This window comes from Poeciliopsis prolifica, unplaced genomic scaffold (assembly GCF_027474105.1).
Source record: "Poeciliopsis prolifica strain line A6 unplaced genomic scaffold, Auburn_PproV2 SCAFFOLD048, whole genome shotgun sequence".
Taxonomy (NCBI): Eukaryota; Metazoa; Chordata; class Actinopteri; order Cyprinodontiformes; family Poeciliidae; genus Poeciliopsis; species Poeciliopsis prolifica.
In genome coordinates this window covers 3,352,124-3,377,004 of record NW_026562423.1, presented here as the reverse complement: position 1 = coordinate 3,377,004, position 24,881 = coordinate 3,352,124, and the positions used below count along the sequence as shown (strand labels likewise).

General features: G+C 40.0%; 1 protein-coding gene across 1 annotated transcript in view; it reads right to left on the bottom strand.

The window, feature by feature from the left end:
- Nucleotides 1-24,881, bottom strand: part of dnah9 (dynein, axonemal, heavy chain 9) — a 145,762-nt gene that overhangs the window by 103,731 nt on the left and 17,150 nt on the right. The window contains 20 exon segments of the mRNA XM_055057536.1: nucleotides 202-306; nucleotides 1,578-1,734; nucleotides 6,944-7,104; nucleotides 7,316-7,555; nucleotides 10,399-10,524; nucleotides 10,989-11,141; nucleotides 11,520-11,646; nucleotides 11,768-11,898; nucleotides 13,140-13,417; nucleotides 13,503-13,635; nucleotides 15,200-15,355; nucleotides 15,481-15,640; nucleotides 15,767-15,910; nucleotides 17,065-17,231; nucleotides 17,470-17,692; nucleotides 18,446-18,607; nucleotides 18,727-18,989; nucleotides 19,065-19,261; nucleotides 21,729-21,864; nucleotides 22,029-22,270. Coding sequence (XP_054913511.1) covers nucleotides 202-306; nucleotides 1,578-1,734; nucleotides 6,944-7,104; nucleotides 7,316-7,555; nucleotides 10,399-10,524; nucleotides 10,989-11,141; nucleotides 11,520-11,646; nucleotides 11,768-11,898; nucleotides 13,140-13,417; nucleotides 13,503-13,635; nucleotides 15,200-15,355; nucleotides 15,481-15,640; nucleotides 15,767-15,910; nucleotides 17,065-17,231; nucleotides 17,470-17,692; nucleotides 18,446-18,607; nucleotides 18,727-18,989; nucleotides 19,065-19,261; nucleotides 21,729-21,864; nucleotides 22,029-22,270 — 3,461 coding nt within the window.

The following is a 24,881-nucleotide window of genomic DNA, read 5'->3' as shown; positions in this document are numbered from 1 at the left end:
ACTTGTTGTAGCTTCTTGCCCCATTTTAGCTACAAACAACAGTGTTTCTATTGAATCTTTATTTAAAAAACAAAAAAACAATGCAAAGCGGTGCTTGATTGTTGGATTGTTATTTCAAACTCAGGCAAATGTGCTGCACTTGCCACATTTTTACCTCATGTAAAAGCAACCAAAGGTGAAACGAGGTAGTGTTGTCCTTACCTGTACTGCTACAACAGACAGCACCTCCACAGAGATCCTGTTAAACTCGTCAAAGCAGCCCCATGCCCCTGTCTGAGCCAGGCCTTTGTAGATGTTCCCACAGGACTGGTGGACAGACAGAGACATGAATAAGATGGATATGTCCAGTAAGTGAGTGAGCCACTCGCAGACTCAAAAGGCACATAAGACTTCGGGAAAATCTGAAGAAACAAAATCTTTGTGAGCAGTCTGTTTGATCTTAGTGGAATAGTAAATGAGACAAAGAAATATTATTGTTAAGTTTCAGAAATGCACATGGACATTGGACACAACACTGCTTTAAATCAGTCCAAACCTTGACTCTTGACATTCTTACTGGGTTACCTGGTTTCAATAATTCTGTTTGTCCACTTGTCAAAGAAGTAGGAATACATTTCCATTGATATATTTTTCTTGTGCTAACCTAGGGGTATTTTCTTAAAATTTGTAGGTTTTTTTGCTTGCTTGTTTTCATAGCAGCCATGGAGATAAATTGGGTAATTTCACTCAGCTTGGAACCCTCCAAAAGACTTTTGGCCAGACCTTTGACTGATAAGACCTGTGTTGAAGAGGACAGAGGAACATTTATAATTGCGTAGCAAACCAGCTACACAGTAACGTGAAAGGAAGGCTGATCCATTTAAAAAAAAAAAAACACCTCACAATAATAAAATCAGACACTGAAACCAAAAACGATAACTAAAACATCTACCACTCACATTTTCTCTTGCCTCTGAATTCAACATGAGAGCAAGTGAACAACCCTTCAGAAAGCACCTGGGCTGAGAAGGAGCATGCAGCCGACTGGTGTCTTTGATTACAGAGCAAAGCTAAGCTTGTCATGCAAACTGGAGCTTGTCATGCACAGACGCACAGAATGCTGTGTGTCTGTGCATAAATAAAAACAACAAAGTGTGAGGCTCTGAGTCCAGCTTCTCATGTGGTCTTCCTGGAGAACATTAGCACTTAGTACAGCCTGCTGTACAATGGGCAGCTCGGGGTGGTATTTGCCTCCGTACTGCTACGATACCCCCATCTGATGGAGGTCGGAGAATATGCATCTTCCCTAGACATTCAATCTGTGGTAGGTGTACGATAAAACACATTAAAGATATAATAAAAGCCAAAGGAGGCTGGGCATACATGAAGCTTTTTGCAAAGAAATCATAACATGGTGCAATTTAATAATAGCTCCTAAGAAAGCAGCAACTGAACCGTAAAAAAGGATTTAGAAAAGGATGTAAAGGTCAAAAGACAACTTTGATGACAAATACATAGCATTTCGCTGACAATGGCCAGAAAGCAAATCAGCATGCATAACGCTTGCTCCTATGAATGCATGGCTTGTGTTTGCTCACCTTGTAGTCCATCTGCTCAGAGCAGTTGAACACGTACACCATGACGCCCAGGGCCCGTCCCAAATCTTTGGTCGTCTCAGTCTTCCCTGTGCCTGCAGGCCCAGCTGGTGCTCCGCTCATGGTCAGGTGGAGAGACTGAGTCAAAGTGATGTAACATCTAAATTTAGAGGAGAAACATGCAAAACCATGACTGATAAATGAATCATCCCAAACTCAGAGACATACGTAGAAATGCTACTCATTCAGTTGAGATTTCTTTAGAAGTCTGGAAGTACTCACACCCTATAAACTTACATTTTGTACTGATGATTTATGTGCTTGATCAACTTATAGAAGACCGTAAAGATTCGACGGAAAAAGAAAACAACACACAGCTTCCAAGCTTTTCTACACATAAAAATCTGAAAAGTGAGACTTTAAAGGGGACAATGATTGAAACACTCCAGATATCTACCCTACATGGAAGAAAGCAGGTGTTGAAAGAAAGTCTTTAGAAACCCCATTTACAGTTTAGCACCAGCCCTGTAGACGGCACATGTCTACAAAAAGGTCTTTGAAAACAAAACTTAACTTTTCAAGAAGAGACACACAGAACTTCACTCTAGACAAAGCACCCCCATTCTGAAACACAGTAGTAGCAGCATCATGTTGTTGAGATGCTTTTCTTCTGGAGGGACACAGGAAGCTGGTCAGGGCTGATCTAAAGGAAACTCCTTGACAGTTACTCTTTGATACACAATTAGTTTTTTTTTAGATATCTTAAACTGTAAAGGAATAGAAATAAGCACTGTGCCAGTCGGAGGCCCTTTCCACTTAATAAAAAAACTGAAAACACTAACTGATCCATTTGAAAGTGACTGAACTGAGGCAAAACTGAAAAACATTCTTCATTTTGAAGGCGTTAACCACATCGCTCTTAATTCTTTCCAAGCTTTTATCCACATTTCCCTTAGAGTATTGGCTAAAAGTCCATTTTGAATATTTCTGAATTTTGACTGTTATCCATTCATGAAGCATCAACTAACAACTTGGCAATAACAACCTGAGTGAGGAGCAGCTTCTTTCTCCATCTGGGTTTTGAGAGATCTGGTTTGGACATGCTTAAGCCAAGTCGAATGTGTCGCAGCTGTTATGCAGCTGGCCCTCATGGGAGAGATGTCCTGGTACAGAGCATTCATCAGAGCTACCTGGTCCAAGAGCCACTAGGACTCGCTGCTCACTCAGAAGCAGCTCATCGAAGCTTACAGAAGAACGCAGAGACAGACAAAAGGCCTGTTGGGTCATGCGTTTCACTTTGCCCATCTGCGCAGTCATACCAACACTCACACAAGACTCATCTGAAATCAGATGGTGGGTTCAACAGAGCAGCAGCAGCTCCCTCCTTTTTCCAAAACTTGAAATATGGAATGTTGGTTAAACTATCTCGGTATCTAACATATTAATCTACCGTAGAATGTCTCCTGTGCACTAACCATACATTGAAACAAGGCGCCGCTATGCACTAGAATTTTATACCATGCTGGAATGACTTTACCAATGTGGGTGTCCCATTTTCACATTTCGAATACAAAACTACCAAAGACCAATAGCACTGCCAAGATGACTCTCCACGCACAACCCTGATAAACCCCCGTCTTGAAAGTCTGCATGTTCACCAAACTGAAGGAGTCTCTTGCTCTATCACTTGGACAATTACAGGTTCAGAAGTGCCTGTAATCCAGTAAGTTGTGACATTTTAACAAAGAACAGGGATTTCGGGGTGTGCTGTGGTGGCGCAGAGGGTTAGCACGCCCCCCGTTTGGAGGCCTCAGTCCTCGACACGGACGTCGCGGGTTCGACTCCCGGTCCCGGGGGACCTTTGCCGCATGTCTTGCCCTCTTTCCCGTCTGTCTACTGTAAAAAATACGAGCCACGAGCGCCACAAAAACTCTTCGGAGAAAAAAAAAGAACAAGGCTTTGGACACCTCTGTTGTTGTTGTTTTTTTCTTGGTTTGCTTGTTTTGTAACCAATGAAACTCTCTGCATAGCCGAGTTACCCCACAGTAATTACAGTTAACTTTATGTGACACCAGTTCTAGTTTGGAGCAGCATGAATATTTCATCAAAAACCAGAAATCGACATGAACGCTATTATCTATTGTTTATGTTTAAGGAAATGCATATTGGTGCTCACTGCTGAGTCATTAGATGAGGTTTTTATCACATCCACACGATGACAAGTTCTATCACTTTTATTTTATTTTATTTTTTTACACTTCTGTTTTTGTTTGTTGTAATTCAGGTTTGGTAAACCTGCAACTGGCACAAGTATACCATACACTGACAAGAGGAACCTTAATGATCATGTTCTTTATGTTTTGAATTATCAGTTGAATCCAGACAACTGCAGTGATGTGCAACAGGGACTGCTGTCTGTCACACACACATTGTGACACACTCTTTGCTCTAAATCTGAAGAAAAAAACAAACAAAAAAACAATTAATTCTAACATATGTGATTTCAAAGACTCCTGTCTTTAAAACAGGAAAAAGTTCAGTTCTCATTAAATAGTTAATTATAAACTCTTAAACCGTGTCCATTTCATTGAGATGATTTGACAGAAAAATATCCTGGTAGATAAAACTGTTTTAAAGACAAAACAATACAAACAAAAAAATGTGAGACCTACTGTCTCAGGTGAAGGAATGAAAGAAAGATGTTGTGATCCATTAATTATAATTAATTAAAATATTCTCTATTCTCCAGCTTGGCAGATAGTACTGTAAGTCTGCATTCTAAGAGATGCTAAGAGAGCGTCGCCAGGTCCGGGGCTGACACCGTCTTATAATCAGGTCTCACATCGTCTTTGGGTCAGCACAATCACTGTTATGTGACAATAAAATCTGCTCCTGTGATTTTATTATCCCTTGATTAATACAGCCACTGAATGCTTCACCCGCAGAATCTGTCAGAACTGAAAGCGAACAGTGTGTCCATTTACTCTCACTGAAAAGCAGCAGTGAGGTGACGGGGACAATAAGACCTTTATTGATCAGGCCAATGAACACAATGGCTTTCCTCTAATATCAATAGAGTCATGCTTTTACTAACCGCCTGTTAATGGATGATGTATGGAAGAGAGAAATATTGGAAAGCACAACAAGAGACAGAAGCTCAGAGAAGACAAATGATCCCATCTGTATACAGTGCATCATCCAGATACCAGTGCCAAGAGGCTTTATGGGCATCCATTGAAATCTGTCCAAAAACCTCACAATGAGTTGTCAGGAGGGCTGGATGAGGATGTGCTGTGCAGAGTAAGTGAAGCCAGATTGGATATGTGACAGTGAAACTTAACTAAGCTGTGACAAGGTGACTTGTTTTATTACAGTGCCTTTAAAAGTAACTGCGATAAATCAGTATTCTGGCTGGACTCATTCTTCTTTCATTCCTCTTTGTCACTCTGCGTGTATGAGCTGGAAATGGAAACTTTTAAGACATTTTGAAAAATGGCACTGATCTGGAGACGATGCAGCAAGTATTGAGTGAAGGCTAATGCTATGCCAATAGAATTACGCTCCGTTGACGATTAGCTTAAATTATTTTTGCCCTGATTATTCTTCCACAGAATTATGCGCTTGTTGAAGCTAGGGAAAAACTGGGAGATCCTTCAGTACATAAATGAGTTTAGTTTAATATTTTATTGTATTTTAGTTTAACCAAAAAAACAGCCATAACAATGCTATAGTTTGATTTCTCCATTCCCCCCAAAGTCTTCAGTGCTTCTATTTCTACCATTTACAAAGTAGATATGTGTTTAAAAAACTACAAACTATAACAATTGTGCAATTCAGGTTGACAAATCATGAAAACCAAAAAGCTGAGAACATTTCAAATTTCAATCAAAGTGAGGTTCACTGATTTCAAACGAAATTAGGTCCGTGAAACGTTTCCTTTTTTCTCAGTGACTGCATGACGAAAGCTGCATTGCAATATCATTCACCAAATCCTTCTTTATCCGTTTTCTCAAAGCAAGAACTAAAGGATTTGAAAGCTAGCTTCCTTGCTCCTGGTGCATTGTTGCAATAAAACCCAGCAGCAAATTGTGAAGTGCAGTGAGGGCATGCACCATATGGTGAAGTCCTGCTACTCGTCTGCTGAAGTGACCATCAAAGCCCATTGTTTCCGCTTTGTTAAGGCTTCAAAGGGACCACTGGTCAGCCAGGAAACAAATTCAATCGCTACTGTTTGCCAAAGATGTCCAGGAGACGGGTATTCATCTCTGTGTGGTTTACTGAACCTCCTGCAGAAATGTGCGTGTGAACAAACAAGCTGTTGGCTACGTTCCCACTGTGACTTGTTCTGAGTGGTTTGATGCATACAGATTTAACTTCAAGCATCTTTGCTTGGAGACGTTATCGGACTAGAAACTTAACATTTTCTGACAGCTGCCTATTTTAGTGCCTGACAGAAACGTTGGCTGCATAGTTAAATGTTTAATAGACAAGAGTTTAACAAGGCTTCGTGGGGCAAAATCTTTTTATTACATACAACTATTTGAAGTAATCTGTTGAGTCAGATGGTCAGTCATCTTTAGTTTAAAATCTAAATCACTGGCAATGATCAGAACTGAACTGCTTAAAAATACAGTGATTTCGAGAGGTCAAACCACAACGATTTCTCCTATTTGTTGTATAAATTTAAAAACCATGTAATGAAAAACAAATTTGTTGCATTTATTTATTTTTAAAATAATAAAGATGCTGCTCAACAGGACATCAGTGTCAGTGTTAATCTGGCCATCACATTCCTACACAATAATCTCCCCTCAGTGCTCCGACTGGGCTTTCTCCCTTAGAGCTGGATTTTTCCTGCAGAATCTGTGAATGATGACGTCAATTTTTTACGCTATTTTAAAATTGTAGTCTGAATGTAGTTTAGCAATGGCAGTAAGTGTCAGCACATCAAACTGGCACATTGCATATATTAACAGCCAAATATTAGTGATTGGGTACAATTTAAAATGTCAGTAAAGTCCTTGCCTCCAGACTCTCTGAACAAAGCAAAATGTAGAACAAGAGGCTTGTTTTTACCAGGCTGTCAGTGTATGTGAACTGCCTTATCTGACAAAACAACCAAAAAAAACTTCAAAAACAAACAGTTTGATCATCAAAAGATTTTAAAGCTGAACTTGTTTGTCACTAAAGTTCAGATGGATTCTGAGCTTTAGTGAATCCATCTAGAGTTCAGAGTAAGGCTGAGATCTTCAGCTGCACTGCAATTCTAACATTTTTCTCATTGTCAACCGCAGTCAGAAACATGGAAAAGAAACAAAACCATCGTAATTTGCCAAGGATGGGGTTTGTGGGGGGGCGTGGGGTTCTACCTGTCTGTTAGAGGAGTGATGACCAGTCGTGGCGTGTTGCCCAGATATTCATACGAGTAGAGAAACTGGGCATCACAGATGTTGGCAAAGCAGTGCCTCTCCCTCTCGTCCCAGTGATGTCTCAGCTGAGAGAGCCACACAAAGGCCTGGGAATTCTCCACCTTCAAAGAGGAGACAAGAAGAAGAAAGTTTCCAGAAGCTGCCAACACTTGAGATGAGCCCAAAATAATCTGTGCATTTCCACCCTCTAATTATGCTAATGTCTTGTCTGAATATCTTGAATACATTACTTACTAGTAATAGCCTCTCAAGAAGGCGTGGCAGCTTACAGCAATGTGTGCTTGCCAGATTTATGCCCCGGGCTGTACTCACCTTCTGACTGATCATCTTGGCCACCACATCTCTGGCGTGGACGTCGATGGTGCAGATGGTCATCACTTTCTGCCTGTCACCTGGTGTGAGCTGGCCAATCAGCATGGAGATGAGCATGTTGAGCTGGGATACCTGCTTCCTGTAGTACTCCTTCATGGAGTTGTCATAGCCTTCCTCGAGTCGGGCAAAAGCCATGTTCACATCAGAAGTCCACCAGATCTGAGTGCAGGTCAGTGCAACCTGAACGGAGATTTTAAGACATTGGAGGAATCAGAGGAGAGGACATTAAGTAGATTAAGTCAGATTTCGGTACATACATTTATCTACTAGGGTTCGTATGGATTCCCAAAGAGGAAAAAGAAACTTAGGCATCCAGTATTCCCATAATTCATGTGAAGAAATGCTTCAGAATTGTGATGTAATGTTTGGACTGCGGTGTAAACTTTTCTATGCCATGGATCTTCCCAAATAGCAGTTGCTTCTGGCTGGAGACTCTCATTGCAAATCCACAGACAACACCGCAAAATATGGAAAGCAACATTGACTTTTAGTCTCTTTCTTTCTCACTTTTAAACTCCACTTATTCACTTAGCATAAAGTTCATTCTGCATTTTCATTGTCAAACACTTTTCCATTTCGTTCGTTTTATGCTAGTTTGATGGCCCCATTTTGAAAAAAATGCTTAAGGTACTGATGTATCTCCGAATGAATGCAGTGAATCTGTATTGTGGCTGCAATCTGAGAAAAAACAAACCTGGTGTTTATATAATTGGTGCAGAAGCCTCACACTTCCTTTCTGATCCCAAATGATGGGATGTAAAAGTTTTAAGAAAACTTAGTTTTGACAACAAAAAAAAACTACCTTGAGTACATAAACAAAAACGGTTCCCATTTTTCTTTGCAATATACCTTAACTGGAGTCGGCTTGAATAGGCATTGGACAGAAAACACTGTCCAATCTATAAAACCTTGCAGAGTTTCAGTATAATTTATAATTTTCAGATAAAAACAAACATGAATCAGGCATTGTACTGTTTATACCCCCTATGGTTCCTTCATGACAAATTACAAGAATAGTATCAAATATTTTTTTTGCATCTCTAAAGTTTTTAATTTTCTAAAGGACACTTTTGAATAGCTCTGTTGGGCTTGCAAAAAGCTCTGGGGAATAATAGACAAAAGGGATCAAAACAACTTAATTGCATCTAAAAAATAAAAACTATTGAACCTAATGAGTTTATGGGAATTGGGGAATAGATTGTCTAAACAAAAACAATCATTTTAATTGCTATTCTGCATGGGCTTTAATATTTAAGCAACCATAAAATGAAAACCTCACCTTTTTTTAAGCGTATGCATCTAAATGCTTTATCATCAAAGTACTTGTTATTGAAAAAGCCCTAATGGAGTACAGATGTCCTAAACACACCGTATACGGTATATGACTCATCACTTCAACTCAGCTGGAAGAAAAGAAAAACAAAAGTCAGTAGAATTTATTAACCGTATTTGTAAATCATTCTTGAGATAAAGAAAAATATAATCTGACATAAAAAGTGGTGAAGACTCAGGAGGAATGATGTGATTTAGAAGTAATTTGGTGCAGACGATGACATGTATGTTAATGAAAGCATTTTCAAGAAGCTGGAATGTCTAGAGCTCCCCCTAGAGGCAGTGATGTGCGGTCAGGTCATCATGGAAGAATAATACAATAAGATAAATAATTGCTATTTTCATTCTTTGTTTTGTACTATAAAGTATTTCTTTTTCATTTAGCTTAACCATTTTTGGTTATTCTTTCTTTGAAATCGCAGAATTTTCGCATTTTAGCATGCACAAAATATCCCTATGTAAACAATAACATGCAGGGGGTCTATTGATTTTGATTAAGTCAGTGCCTCACCAGCCATGAAACAAATCGCACGTCACTGCCTAGGGGGTATGAGTGGTTCCACCGCGGATTGTCCTTAGTTTTGGAAAATCAAAACTAAGGATTGAAGGAGACCGAAGGTTCAGCGTAAATGTACTAGACATTATTACTGGCATCTGAAGGAGTTTAAGAGATGTTACAGTGACCCAAAGGTGGAAATGGTTAACAACTAAGGTTCACATAAATATACTGTAAGGGCTCCACTTGCTTAAGACAGACAGCATAGGGAGATCAACTAATTGTTTGTCCACATAAAATAAGCACTTGCAATTCAGACAGTTATAAAGACTGTTTTCAACATGTTGTTCAGCAATGGCTACCAGTTCAATGTGGTTTCGTGTAATGCCAAAGGCCACTCCTTGAAGGAGTGGTGCCTTCATGGAGGCATGATCTGGCAGACGTAGTACCACTCATGATTATGAGATCCATGTAGGGCGGCACTGATGTAGAATGTAAAACTAATCTTGCCAAGGTTTTAAAGGCACAAAAATTAATCCAGGCTTCACGGCATGGGGTATGACTGCAGGACAGCACTGGTAATGAGTCGGGCGGACTCAACCAGTGACGTCCTGTGTCCATCTGTCTAAACCCTGCCTTATGTTGCAAGCAACCCAGTTCTCCTATGTTTGCCAAGTTAAGCTATGGGAAATCAGTTCATTCATCAAGTGTCACCCGTAGTCGTTTTGCCAGATCTCAAAGGCCAGTTCCAACACCTGGGGGCTGACTTGTAAGTTGGGACTGTGTTTTGTGCCAGATAGCTGCTTGTATGCAAGCCTGAGGGAATGTCACAGCCACGGAACCAGGACTTTATCCCTACTGTCTTGCTTACAATGTCCTTGCATACATCACTGTTAACTGCTGTCAGTCTTAGGGTTGTACATTATTATAAAAACTTAACTTTGTGATATCACTGTCAATAAAGTTATACGAATGTCATAACTTTCTTATGATAGTGCATATTGTCCTCACTTTTTCATCAGAAAGTCCAAACCTCTCTCTCTAAGCTTCATTGCATTTTAATCTAATGCAGCAGAAGTTTTATTGCTTCCAAATGCTTTATCCAAGCAATTTTAGTGGTTGTGATGCTCCACACATCCATTAACAATTGCTATGATCAGTATTATTTATTTGTTCATTTACTGAGCCTGTTCACCTGAGCTGGGTAGTCAAACAACCATTGCTCTCTGGATTTGTCCTCATAAGCCGCCACTGCCTCGGTCATTTCATGGCGAACAGTTGAGCGCATGGTATCCAGCACCCGGTTCAACCAGATTTCCACCTAAAATGAGACAGAAGAACAAACCAGGCCACAAATTCAAACATTAACACATTTGTTAAATGAGTAAAATGAGACTGTCTTGTCACTGGCCCCTAATGAGGTCCTTTATAAGCGTTCAAGTGGACATAGGATCAGGCAGCTACTGTAGCATGTAATGGAAAATTAATGATGTTATGTGTTTTGATATGCAAAACCTCGGGGGCAAAGACAGAATCAGTTTCTTTTGTCTGCTTTATTACATGCGGTGATATCAGTCTCTGATATCTGTATATTTCCTCTGTTCTCTTCAGAGGAAATGGCAGGTAAGTGAATTTTCCCATCTATTGCATTTATCCTCGACAGCTCTGGTGTCACAATCAGGGTAACAAATACAGACAGTAAATGTCTCCTGCATTTAGATAAATACACAAGTTATGGCACCATGATTTCAGTGACATGAATAAAAGATAGCTGAACTATTTTACCTGTCCGGCGCAGTCGCAGGGCTGATTAAAAGGGACATACTCGTCTTCTTTGCTGTACATGCCCACGGCAGCCGTGGAAGGATTTCCCTCTTTATCTGCTTCAAACTGCATCTTAGCCATGTTGTCAAACAGCTTAGATAGATGCTTCTGGACCTGAGCAAACACACCGACACAATAAGCTCTGGCTTGATTTACACTCAACTCGCACTCTGTTTATTTTCGTTGCAGCCTCATGTATAAATGCATCGGTTCAGCGAACGTAAGGGAAGGGCACTGCCCGTATTCTGCTCCATGCCTGCTTAGTTTCTCTCAGAGAAACCTACGGCCACATTCTTAGCCACTTTTTTTGTTCCTGTGAGTTGAGAATATATAACATAATGTCCAGATGTGGATGGTGGAAGAAATCTGGACACCTGTGAGCAACATTGCCCCTGTGTGGACACTGAATGTATTTACAAGTTCTAAAAAGCGTCATGCATGTTTTTAAAATGAAATTCCAAGAAAACATGAAAGTCTTTTAATACAAGCAACCTGGTGAGGGTTTGTCCCATTAGACAGGATGTCCAACAAATCAGCAGAAGAAATGAAGTAGAATCTTGGAAAAGCAAGTCGTTTGGTGTCCAGATACTCTGCCAGAGCTTTTTCACACAGAGAGAGTCTGAAGAAAAAAAATTTAAATTTAATTAAAAATCACCAGGTTCTCAGTCAATGTTTGTGAGTAAGGAATTTACAAGCTGACCATGTATACACACTTTCAAAGATTCCTTTGTCTCTCTCACCTGCTCTGAATGTCCTCCAGTTTACCAAACAGACCAGGCTTATTGGTGGCCTCCACCACATTAGGCGTCTGAAGCACCGAGTTTGCCAGCTCTTTGAAATCAGCATCAATCCCCTCGAAGCGCCTGGAGTCCTGCGACAGATTTCACCAGAGAACAAGGCAGGTTTTCAGCCCAGAAAAAAGACAATGGAACCTCAAGAAGCAAACATCTGGGTTGGAACAATCTCTGCACAGGTGGCAAGTGTAGAGATTTCAGCTCCTAAACTACGAAGAAAGGCGAACTAATGACGGCTCTCTTGGATCATAGTGTGATGGCAAAAGCTGCAAGCTAACGCACACAAGAGCTTAAAAAAGATGTAAAGAACCTTGCTTAAGTGTCCATATCCCAAGAACGTTTCACAGATTGTCATATTACAACCATAAAATTAAATGTGTTTAATATTTTCAAAGGTTTTAAAACAGAATAAGAACAAACACTTTTGCCAGTTCTTTGCAAAATGGCTCAAACTCGGTCAGATTAGATAGAGCGTCTGAACTGCATCCTTCAGGACTTTTATCTTTCTCGTCAAATTCTAACACGCAAATATGTTTCATTTAGGCTATTTAACCAACTTCTATGTGAGCTTGCTGTCTTGCTAATAGATGAGCTTCTATCCCAGAGACTCCAGTTGTATAGTCTCCAACAGGTTTCCTCTGTATTTACCATCAGCTTTCTATCAACTGAATGTCATGATCCTGTGTCCAGAGGGACGAGCATGGAAAATCCTGTATGGAGGATAAGAGCAAAACTGTTTAGTTTTGCTCTTATCTGACCAAAGCAGCGTCCTCCACATTACAGCTGCGTCCTTTTATAAATGGCTTCCTTCTCTCCACATTCAAATGACACCAATGTGTTCCAACACACTTCAGAGGCTTTCACGTAACACCTAGACTTATACTAAGATCGACTTTGCTCACTAATGAGATTGGTTCATGCTTATGGTTGCATTGCATTGCATTTCGGGATATTAATGAAAACTGTGCCGAATAGAAATGCATATCACTCTTTTTAGATTCTTATTCATAAAAAAGTTGAAAACCTCAGTATTACTTATGTTGATTTGATAACTATACACTATTTTGCACTGGTTCATCACATTAAATCTTAATCAAGTACATTTTGCAGGGCACTACACAGAAATGTGTCAAAATAAAGTGTTTCTTTCCTTGCCACTTAAAATCCACAAACATAGAACTAAATAATGCATTCTCACATTTAAATTATTCACTTTGATTACGTTTGCAAATTGTGAATAATTTTGCGAAGCCCTGCAGCCAACACATGCAGAGGCGCAAGAAACTCTCCACGTGTGTAGACATGTTCAGCGTCTCACCTCGGGCAGCTGAGAACGAATGTCCTCGGAGCCCATGAAGATGCTCTCCAGGTGGGTCCAGGTCCGCTGCACCTCAAACCAGATGGAGATTACAGAGTCTGCCACAGAAAGCTTGTTCTGCCATGTGGACACTTCATCCAGGAAGTGGGCTATGTACTTTGAAGACATGAGGTTCTGGAGTTGAACCTGGTTATCTTCCAAGGTTTCGATTAGCTCCTCGTCTGTGCGGAGCAGAAGCACCTGGGTCCTGTGGTGGGGCTCGTACTGGAAGCGCATACCTGGACAATGCGGAAACATGAGATGAGATCCCGAAAGGCCCGATATGGAGCAGCATGCCTAAACTGAAGTAGCTGCTAATTCTACCTGTCCATGTGGTGTCGAGCTCAGACAGGACTTTCTCCATCCCCATTTCTTTAACAGCCTTGTCCACAATCTCTCTGACTTTCTCCTCACAGCAGTGCAGGTTGAGCTGCAGCAGGTCAGCCAATGATGTTTCCTGCACACACAGTCATGTTGGTGTGCCCCCAATATTTACAACAATTTCTAAAAATACTAATGTCTTTTTTTTATGCATTTGTTGCATTCAACCAATACGTTATGTGGTTTATTACATAAAATCTCAATAAATTCATTGAAATTTGCAGTTGAAAGATGACAAAAAGTCAAAAAGATGTGAATACTTCAGTGTGGTATAATAACAGGCAACACAGAATGTTTAGATAAAACAAAAACAAAAATGCTAATTTATCACTCCTTAGCATCTGTTATTTTGGTTAATTTTCACATGTTTTTCCATCATTTGCTTCTGTAGCAGATCTTTATTTTTGCTGTTTTCTGGTATATGGGGAAATAAAGAAACTCTTGTGTAGTCAGTGTCCCTAGACAAAAAAAAAAAATCTGAGTAATTTCAGCCTTCTGGGAAGTGAATCTGGTCATATTAACATAAAGGCAGATAATAGCAAGTTGTGGTGGAGGAGGCTGACAACCAGCTGATACCAAAGAACTGGAGCAGCTTGAGGTTCAAAGACTGCCAGGCCACACAGAGAAACCATTAATATCCAAAGATGATTAGCTTGAAGTGTTCAGAGTTCTATCTGAACAGAGTGATAACACGACTCTGCAGCTTGCTCTCATTATGCCAGACAACTGCTGACTTAACTTTGGAAAAATGCTGGCTTAAGCACAACAGCAGCAAGCTACAGACTTCTTTTATTGATTTACACTAAGCAGAGTTGTGTTCATCTCTATAAAAACAGCATCAAGTTTAAATGTGTAGAATATATGCTTCTTCTTTGCTGGTTTTCTCACTGTAAATGGAGGTATGTTTTATTATCACTGTCTGACATTTTAAATGTTAGGAACGCTAACATTACTTTTATTAGTTAAATATCAGAGAGTGCGATATTTATCTGTTCAGATAGTGATATGCAAGTACAAGCACAGTGGAGATGCCTCGGTATTATACTGATCAGGAAGAAAATAGGTTCTGTGTTGGTGCAAAATATGACTAAGAACCTAAGAAAAAGAGGCAAAAAAATTGTTAAGATGCTGTATTAAGATGGTGAGATTGAATATGCACAGTAAAATAAGTCCTGTACAAAGATCAGCTAAAAGTCCACTCAGTAAGAATGAAGCCACCCTCTTAATTCAACATGAAAAGCCAGATTACAGCTACAAATGCACTCAAGTACACTTGTTGGAGATATATTAAGGGGTTGGACGAAACTAACATTTAATGATTTGGCAAGAGTGACATTTAATGGGAAAAAAAGAAACGTGGAAATAGTGAAGCAACATCGCCAGACATCAGTCTGCAACTAATTTATCTATACAAGACCCATTTGTACCCAATTTTAAACAATCTTAAATGACCTAAAACAGGAAACATTTTAGTTTGACTTGATGTTAGAAAGTGACAAATAAAACATAGTTCCATAGCTCGTTTTGTGCTTTCAATGTAAAAAATCTTACTTGAACTACATAGATCATGAAATACAACAGGTTGGAAACTTCAAATCAAAACCGTAAGTAGCTGTTTAAATGCTTAAAGAATCCCAGACCTGGTCAATTGTGAAGTGAACACCAGTAGCAGCCATCAGCTGATGCCAGTGTCTGGGTCGTATCGCAGGGCTTTGGAGTTCTGCTACTGCCCTTAGAGAGGTGAGGATGTTCTTCACCCTATTGTCCAGACATGTGAACGCCTCCCATGCTCTTACCTACAAAACACAGACAGTGATCTTTACAGAAGCCCGTGACATATTCAAGGGAAATTTAAGCAGCATATTTAAAGCCAACTTCTTGTGATGCTAAAACGCTCTACTTGTGAAACTGAGCTTCTCACCTCCTTATCCAGCCCTCGTATGTCTTTAGAGAAGCGCTTGCATTCGTGTTCCATGTCCTCCACATTGATCTCTCTCCAGGGAGTCGTCCTCCAAGCTGCCATGCTGGATTCTACTAATGTAATCATATCCCACAGCTCTTTCAACAGGCCCACCTCACGCCTGTGGGAAGATGCAAATAAGATGAACAAATCCAAGAAGCAAATGCAATCTGTGTAATGAGGGTTTGTAAGTTAAAAACTTGGCTTGTGGTGGAGGTACTCTCTTCATTCCACGTCCTTCCTTCACCTGCATTGTCGAAGCTGTTTGTACTCCGAGACAGTGACCTCAAACAGACTCGCCGACTCCATCAGGGAGGCCATCGTCTTCTCATGTTCCCGGATCATCCGGTGAAACTTACTCATCATCCGGTACGGCTTCTGGCTGTCAAACCTGAGGACCGCATCGGCACACACACGTACCAATCAAAACCCACACTATCACAGGCTCAGCATCAAGCAGGCAGTGTTTGGGTAATGACAGACTGTTGCGCTGCCAAATGTGATTTGGCTGTAAGTGTAACCATTCTGGAGTCTACAGCACTAATGCCATACTGCAAAAATTACTAGTGACTTCCATGACATTAATGGGGAAACAGTCACCAGGTTATTAAGAGGCCAGTTACACACATAACTAATCTGACAATTAAAAGATATGACAAAAAATATTTTCGCATGAACGAATTAGCATCATGTTAAGATTCAATTAGCGTTGTCAGATAAGCAAACTTTGAGATAACATTGTTGTGGTGTCAAGTGGGTAGGAGAGCTCAGGTGACATTTTAGTCTTTCCAATGTGCTCATCTAAACTGTGTAGCTTCGAAGGAAAAGTGAAACAATTAATACCGTTACAAGTAAGGCTATCACAATAACAAATCTTGCCAGGCTACAAATTGTCCCACAACGTATTGTGATAACATTGTTGTTTTGAGACAATTTTCAAGTAACATTATAGTAATAATGGAAGACCAATGCAAGAACACATTCTCAAAGATCAATAAACGTTAGCATTTAAACACTGGAACTGGAAGACATTTTAAATATTCAAAATAAACAAAACAACAGAAACAACAAGTAAAATGAATTACTTGCTTCCAAAATTTTGTCTTTTGGAAAGAGAAAATTGTCTTTCCAAAGCAGACGACTGAAGACCGGTATTGGTAGAAAGAGAGTGAAAAAAAAAAAAAAATAAATCAAGCAAATGAAAATTACTGGGTTTGTTTGAGTTTATTATGCAATAAATTGATTTATTTAAATCTTTAATTTGTTGTTTTCTAGCATAGATCGTCACCCTCAAATTTCAACTGTATTGTGCTGTAAAGTTAATGGCATTTATATATAATGGTTTCAACTGGTGGTGACTGCAATCTTTTCAAAGAACTTATATTTAAGGGTCTGTGTATCATAAGTTTTTGTACTAGAATACAAATGTGTGCATAAAATTCCTATTTTAATGCAGACATCTGTATGCTTTTTACCTAAAATTAAACACAATGAACTTAATTTAAAGTGTTTTTTCTCAATTTCTGGATATCAGAGTTATTCTACCTGAAAGGCCCATTGCTGCGGAAGTGCTCCCTGAAGGCATGTTGCTCAACATCAAATGAAGCGCATTTTCTACGTAGGCTGACCACCTCTATGGCCTGCAGCGGCGCCACCTGCTGTTTAACCAAGACTGCCTGTTTTTTTAGATTGAGCCACTTTTCTGGCAACTCCTGTAGAAAAAGAAGACAATCAAAACTTTGCAAACAACAACAACACCGTAAGCAAAGAAAGCTGTGGTGATATTTCATGACTTGCTGGGAGGAAGAGATCAGAGATTAGCATTCAGAAAACGCAACAGAACCATTAGAGAAAAAATTTCACCTCACCTGGAAAAAAAAAAAATCAAAGCAAAGAGTCTCTGATAGAAAACCAAACGAAGAGAATGAATATCAGAATATGAGTTTTTACCGTTAGGTGTTTGTACACCACTTCTGGGAGATCCTGCTCATACATTTTCAGCAGAGCAATGGTTTGTTGCAGAGGCTCAAACATGGTGTCTGTTGAGGTTTGTCTCTCTTTAACCGCCAGCAAGTGACCCATGACCTCAACCAGACCTCTGTAGTCACCCTCCTCCACCTGCTGGCTCAGGCCAGCATCAGTTATACAGATGAACCTCTCTAGATCAAACAGACTGAAGCAGACATACACATTGTTTTGGTAAAAACAAAATACTTAAAGCTGTAGTTTATCACCAGGGCATCTGCAGATTTCAACAAGTCAAATGTAAGACTTTTAAAGACCTTTTTATTGACCTTGAATTAAATTTAAGACAGAAAAACAATAATTTAGGCGAATGGTGCTGCACTACAGACAAGCATAGCAAAAACTTGAATTTTTGGAGCGTCTTTATGGCTCTTGGCAGCAGCTTTGTGCTTCTTACACTGCATATGATGCTCGTCTAAAGTCTTAGACTTTAGACAGTGCTCAACATTTTACACAGAATGAATGTAACATCTTATTGGTTAAATGGTCCTATCAAGCCAGAACCTAAGACCTGATGATTTACATATTTATGGCCAACTTAATTTTCAAAATTAATTGGAACATTTTAAGGCTGCGCGGACACCCTAGTTAGCTTAACTTTAGCTTATAGTTGGAGATGAGTTAACCCTTTTTCACCAGGCCTGGCCAGGTCAAAATTATTATTTTTTTCTGACCGCTGGAGTCAACCTTACAGAACCAAACTGTGGATACAGGGGAACTTTTCCAGTTTTCCAACAATCCAGAGACAAATTGCTGGCAATCTGTGACTTTTCCAGCATGATGGAGCACCGTGTCACAGGCCAAATATGTTAAAGTGACTCAAAGATTGAACACAGATTTTGAAGTGAGTCTGTGGCTAGTTTCTTTCTCATGTGAAATAGAAAAGAAACGCATTTCATACCTGTTGGTTACATGATCGATGAGGTGCTGCTTGAACATGAAGCTCCACTTTTTGATGACATTGAGCAGAGCACTCTTCATCCTCCTGCCATCCACCCTCATCCATCCATGGAAGACATGCACCACCTCCAGGTGCTGGACCTCCTCATAAAGCTTCTCATAACTGCAGTATAGAGTCAAATAGATTGCATTTAATTCGTAGTTAAATGCCAGAACCTGCAAATGCATATTGTTAAGACAGAAGAAATAATATTACTTGAGTACAGTAGTATTATTTTCTACCTGTCTATCTGTTCTCTGAAGCTGTCCAGATTCGGTGTGCTTTCATAAATCCCACCATCACTGAAAACCTCTACATCAGGGCTTGCGGGATTTTGGCCATACTCGAGGAACTGACGCATGAACTCCTTCCTGTCGTCCACGTACAAGTAGCTGTAACGCTCCAGAGAGTTGCGGAAGTTGCAGCACACCGTCATGGCGGCCTTCACACGCTCCATCAGGAGGTGTCGCGCGTCTGCCAGGTCAGTCATGCTTTCCATGTCAGCCTGACAGAAAAAGAGGGATAGAAACCCAAGGGATGCACGTGTGTTTTTGTTAAGGCTGCATCAAACCTGCTTTACCTGGTAGTGGGCAGAGGGGCTGTGCTGGGCGAGCCGCGGCACCAACGAGGACATTTTGAACACATCGTTGATGAGGCTTTCCACTATCTCGAACAAACTATCTGGAGCCCCCAGCTCCAGAGAGGGAGAGAAGACCATGTTAGGGGCCTGCAAGTCCAGACGGGCCTCGAGCAGAGGGGCCATGACAGTTCTTTGATCTGTGGAGAGAGAAAAACATGAAGCATATAAGCGCTTTGAATAGTAGTACTTAATTCACCAATGGTTTAAAATTCAAGCTACTGTTATTACAGATGTTTATTGGTTAGATCATTCACAGATGCAAACAGTGTTGACTCCTATTTAAATGTATAAAAACAAAAACCTTTAAAAAAAAAAAAACAATTATCTTGCAATGGAACAACCTCACGTCAAGAGCTTGGTTTTATTATATCCTTCTTCCTTAAAGTGGTTTTTTATATGATCTATGTTTTGGAAGTGAGACTGCATCTAAAGGTTTTGTGTCTGATAAGCCATTTGTATCTTAATCTATTTATACATTTTGAATATTAATCTGGTAAAAGACCCATTAAACATCCATAATCAGCTTAACAGAAGAGTGCATCAGATTTGAGCTATTTCAGTCAAAATTTAAAAATGCCTGCCATTCACTACTAACATGAAAATGCCTCCACTCTTGATGGTTGATAATCGGGTGGCCACAGTGAAAACCGGGCTTATGACAGAACAATCAAAGTAAATTTACGATTTACTTGACATCTCAGAGTCAAATTTGATTTTTTATTTATTTATTTATTTATTTTTTACAGCTAATGTTTGGCCGGTTTGAAGAACCAGTGAAATGGAACGAAACCCTCAAACTGCCAACTGGAGATACAATACATATGTTTTTTTGTTTTTTTTTACTTTTAAGTTTAGTTTCTGAGGTGTAAATTACATACAACTTTTCAGGCCTCTACAATGTTATGTAGTGTTACAACAGACAACTAAGTGCTGTCCTATTTGCAAAAGTGTATCCCATAAAACAGAAGGAATGTCACTTGTGCTGCCAGTGATTTTGTGAAAAACAATTTCTCAAGATGTGTTTTTGCCCCCCACTGAATAAATGTACTAAGCCTTAATATTTTTTTTTTTCAGAATGAGATTACGTGCAATAGCAGAAGCATTCATTTTAAGGCTCTCCGCACATCTTTAGCAGCGCTGCCAACAAATTTGTCTGTGTCCGTACTTCAGAGACTTCTTGATTTTTAAGACGTTGAAGGCAAAGAGAGCACACAAGGGAGAGCTGGTTGGACAAGGCAGCTATTTGTAAATACTCCTGCTCATCTTGAACCGCATCTACACTGGCTGACAAGACCCATGCCAACAAGCATGTTCGCTAGTTTCCCGTGTCCATAATCCAGCCAATAAAGGCGGACACCCGACTGACATCAAAGCCCTTGAGGACATGCTGCAAAAGAGCTGTCCAAGTGAGCGCTGGCTGAGAGACGCTGCAGAATCAGAGTAATGAGCAGCTCTGAATTTTCTCCTATTAATATTAGAATTGGCTGCAGCGTTCTGCTGGCACCAAGACGAGAGTCGTAACAGTCTCTACACCACTGTGGCGTTTTTAAAAACAAATACAGACTTTTTAGATCTACATTTGAAGCAAGATGTTTTACATATACCTCACAAAAAAGAAACACAGGTTGTTATTAATTGCTATCTGACATCATATCAGACTAAAGTTTACCTTGTTTTGGGTTAGTTAGCATTACCGTTTTTTGCTTTCACTTTGCTAAATGCAAATGGTCTCAGTTGTTGAGTCCTTGAGCAAGATACTTCACCCGACTTGCCTGCTGGTGGTGGCCACAAGGCACCCTCTGACTGCATGTGTATGAATACTGACTGTAGTGTAACAAGGACAAATTTGGAGTGCTTGAACATGATGACATGCTATATAGCTGTGGGCTATTTACCATTTGCTACCTTCAAAGTCAAAAGTTTAAGAGAGTCAGTGAAATGTGTCCAGGACTGATAAGTTGCCTGTAAAGCCACTTCATAAGCTTAGTACCCGTTTACAGTTTTCACAAGTCATTTGGCATTTGGTCTTGATGATCATTGTTACTTTAGGTGAAAGAAAAAAAGTTTCCAAAACACCATTTCAACTAATAAATACACTGGTGGTATTATCATTTTGTGTTGGTGTTTTGTTGCAGGAGGGACTGAGCACTTCACAAAATAGATGGCATTATGAGGAAGAAAAATATTTTGGAAACATTAAAGGCATTATCGCAAGACTTCAGCCAGGAATTTAAAGTTTGGGCACAGAACAGGATTTTATTTTAAATTGGAAAAATAAAAATCTGCAGAACAATTTTTAATCGGCTTCTGAAAAGAGTCAGGGATGTGTGAACCAAGTTATTCAGCATACAGAGCAATTCTGTCAAACACCTTGAACTTTGAACAAAGTGGGGGAAATAAATTGACATAATTATTAGCATTTAGCAAATATGATTAATTTTAGTAATCCTAACTAATCTAAACAAAACAAAAAAAAGACAAGTTTTGTCTGACGTATTTATTGTCAGGCAGTGAGAAAAACAGGGCATGTGCCTCTAATAGTGTATGGACTTATCTGGCTGGAACTGCAGCTCTATCGTATTGCTTGCGGTTCATTGCCCCTACCAGTGTTGTCCAGGAAGAACTTGAGAGAGCACTCAATACAGCTGAAGAATCCATCTATAATCATGTCATCAATGTATTCCACATAGGCCTTCCACTCCTCCGAGGACGACTCGGCTCTGAACAGTGCCTGATTGCTCTAAGACATAAAAAGCAGGACAATCTCAGTAAATCATTTAGAAATTACATTAAAATGTAGTTCAAAGGGAATTCCAAATCCCTGCTTGAAAACGTCTTTTAAAATGATGAAACGTTAGTGAAACCTAAAGAGAATTGGAGATGTCTCAATCATCAGAAAAGTACCTCTAGCAGGAAGTGGATTTTCCTCCCAGAGGACTGCACGGCATTGTGAAACCGCTCCACCCTTTCAGCGCGCTCCTCCAGGCAAAGCGGCGCATCCTTTCTGCAGTCTCTCCTGTCAAACATGGGGACGGCCCACGACTTCATGTACCTCTGGATCTCCTCCACATTCTCCTTGGTCTTTTGAAGTCTGCTCTCCAAGTCCCAGACAGCGTCTCGGATGTCTTGGATGTACTGCCAAACACCTGAAAGACGTGTGGGCATTTTGGAAATTTAAGGCGTCCAAAATAAGTTTTGCAAATTTTACACGTCACTTAATTATTGTATGGGATTCGCACAAAAAACAAAAAAAACATTAAATATCCTGGAACTCTCCCACATTTTGTGACAACTATTTTTGTTGGGATTGCATATGACACACCAAGACAGTAGCATTAAACTGTAATGTGTGCATTAAAAAAAAAAAGTTGTAATATCTAATAGAAATGAGAATTTTACACAGACATGAACAGTGGGCCGTGTATTTACATTCACTATCCATTTGAAGTGGTGAAGATTGTCATTTGAATCTACCCACTATGTGGTGCTGTTTCAAAGTTACCCAGACAGAAACTGACAGGAATAATTTGTCTAATATGCAATATGAGAGAAAAAGGGGTTCATTTTTATAAAAGTAATAATTGTACAACATCTTTCATTGTTTAAGAAATGTCACAATTCCAAACTAAGTACTTACTTAGCAAGCTAGCTGTTCAGCTCAAAATTAGATATTTACTTAGCACGCTAGGATATAGCTATAAACTAAATACTTAGTAAGGAAGCTAACTATTTACCTCCAAATGAAACATTTAGCTTCAAACTAAATATATAAGTTACAAACTAAACGTCTCATTGTAAATTCAAGGTGTAGGTGGGAAGTAGAACATTTAGGTTTATGCTAATTAGCTTAGCTATAAGCGGAAATGGACTACCAAAACAAAAGCTCAGTCCCGCGAGCCTCTCTCTGGTCTCAACCTGTAGGTCCAGTAGTCCTGCAACTTTTCCCGCCACACATTTGATAATAACAGCGAAACGACCTCACGACCAAAATCTGCGGACCTCTGCTAATGAGCTGAAATTGGAGACAGGTGTGAAATTGGAGACAGGTGTGCTCGAGCAGACAGAAGTCTTAAAGGTGCAGGACTCGAACCTTTGTGGACTGAACTTTAAGGTCACTGCAAAAGTCCTGCTGCTGGCAAGACCGAATCTCTGCTGGGGTTTAGGAAGGATTAGAAAGACCACGCTTTTATTTTGATAGCTCACCTCGCCTTGAATATTTAGCTCTGACCTAAATATTTTGTTTGCAACTTAATATGTTCTCTGTTGTTTGTTTGTTTTGAGTCAAATATTTAGTTTACAACCTAAATATTCCGCTTGCTAATTACCTTTTTTTCTTTTTTTTTTTTTTTAGCTTGGCACTGACATTTTTAAATATATGAATGGGCATCAAGACATCCAAAGCTTGGAAAGCATCCATTCCTGGAAAATGTACAAATCTACCAAAATATGGTTATTTATCTGTACCAACACGGCAGCCAAGGAGAGCCTTGCCTTACCAGTCTGGCAGTCTATGTACACTACATATTGGGTTTTCCAACATTTCCACTCTTTGCCTTTGGAAATCATGAGATATATGCAGCCTGCTCAGCATGCAGCAGATATGTGTGTAGCTGCTGTGTGTTCCTGCAGAGAAACAGTAAGACGGTCCCCACAGACAGCTGAGTGCACTGGCTTGTACCATAAACACTCCCCTTATTTCTGCCCTGTTCCGCCAGAAGTCCCAGAGTCGGAAAAACCAACAACACGTCCTGCTGCTGTGCGTCAATCAGCCCTTATCAATGATTAAACGGCACCTTTATTCTTATTTTATAAGCGAAGCCTTTCAGTTCGTGTTAGATTCTCGAGCAAGCCGCTGTGCCCTCGAGGATGGAGGCAAACGGGAGAGAAGAGCGGGGCAAGACTCTTGGTGTCCTTACGTCCATTTTTTGGGCTGCATTCTCAAATTCGAATGTACGACAGTAAGTGCACAGAACATTTTAACGAAGAACGTGAGAGCAGAAAGTCCAACACCATTCCTGAAAAAGTCAACGGCAGAGGTAAAAAAAAAATATATCCCATTTTCCTGCTTCATCGCTAGGACAGGAAGATACAAGCTGGAGTTGGGATTTCCTCAACTGTGTGGCAACTGACATTGGAGCCACTAGAGTTAATGACTCTTTGTTCTGTCACGGTGGCCAACATAGCAACTCTATTGAATGAGCAACACACACGACATCAGAAAAAAAAAAAAAACATAGTAGAAACCGTTACCCAACAGGTTATTGGCATTATTTCTCTGGATTACATGCAGAAAAGAGGTTGTAAAGCATAAACCCATGGATATCAGAGGGTTGATTACAACAAAAATGCAACCTTAAGATTTGTTTAAACAAAATAATCCTCTCTAACTGACTGTATGAACTTGTTCTGGATTAATTGTACGTGCAAAAACAGTTGCATCACTTGTACTCCCATGAGGAAGACATACCAGAAACAAACACTGAGACTTTTCAAGCTTGACTTTCCATACTTTGCTCAAAGCCTCCTGGTGAAAGTCTATTCAGGGAGGTTTGATTGGACAATAATCCCTGGAGCTGGGAGGAGCAGTCCTGCGTTTAGCTTTGCGTAACTCAGAGGCCCGTTGTTTTCCAGATGATGAGGCTCAGCTGGTGTCTACCGCTATGACTTTCCACTTGAAAAGGAGCAGTTTGTAGCCAAGCGTAAAGTGGTTCAGAGAGCCTTCAAGTCTTAAGTCAAAACAGCAGAAAGCCTCAGTGA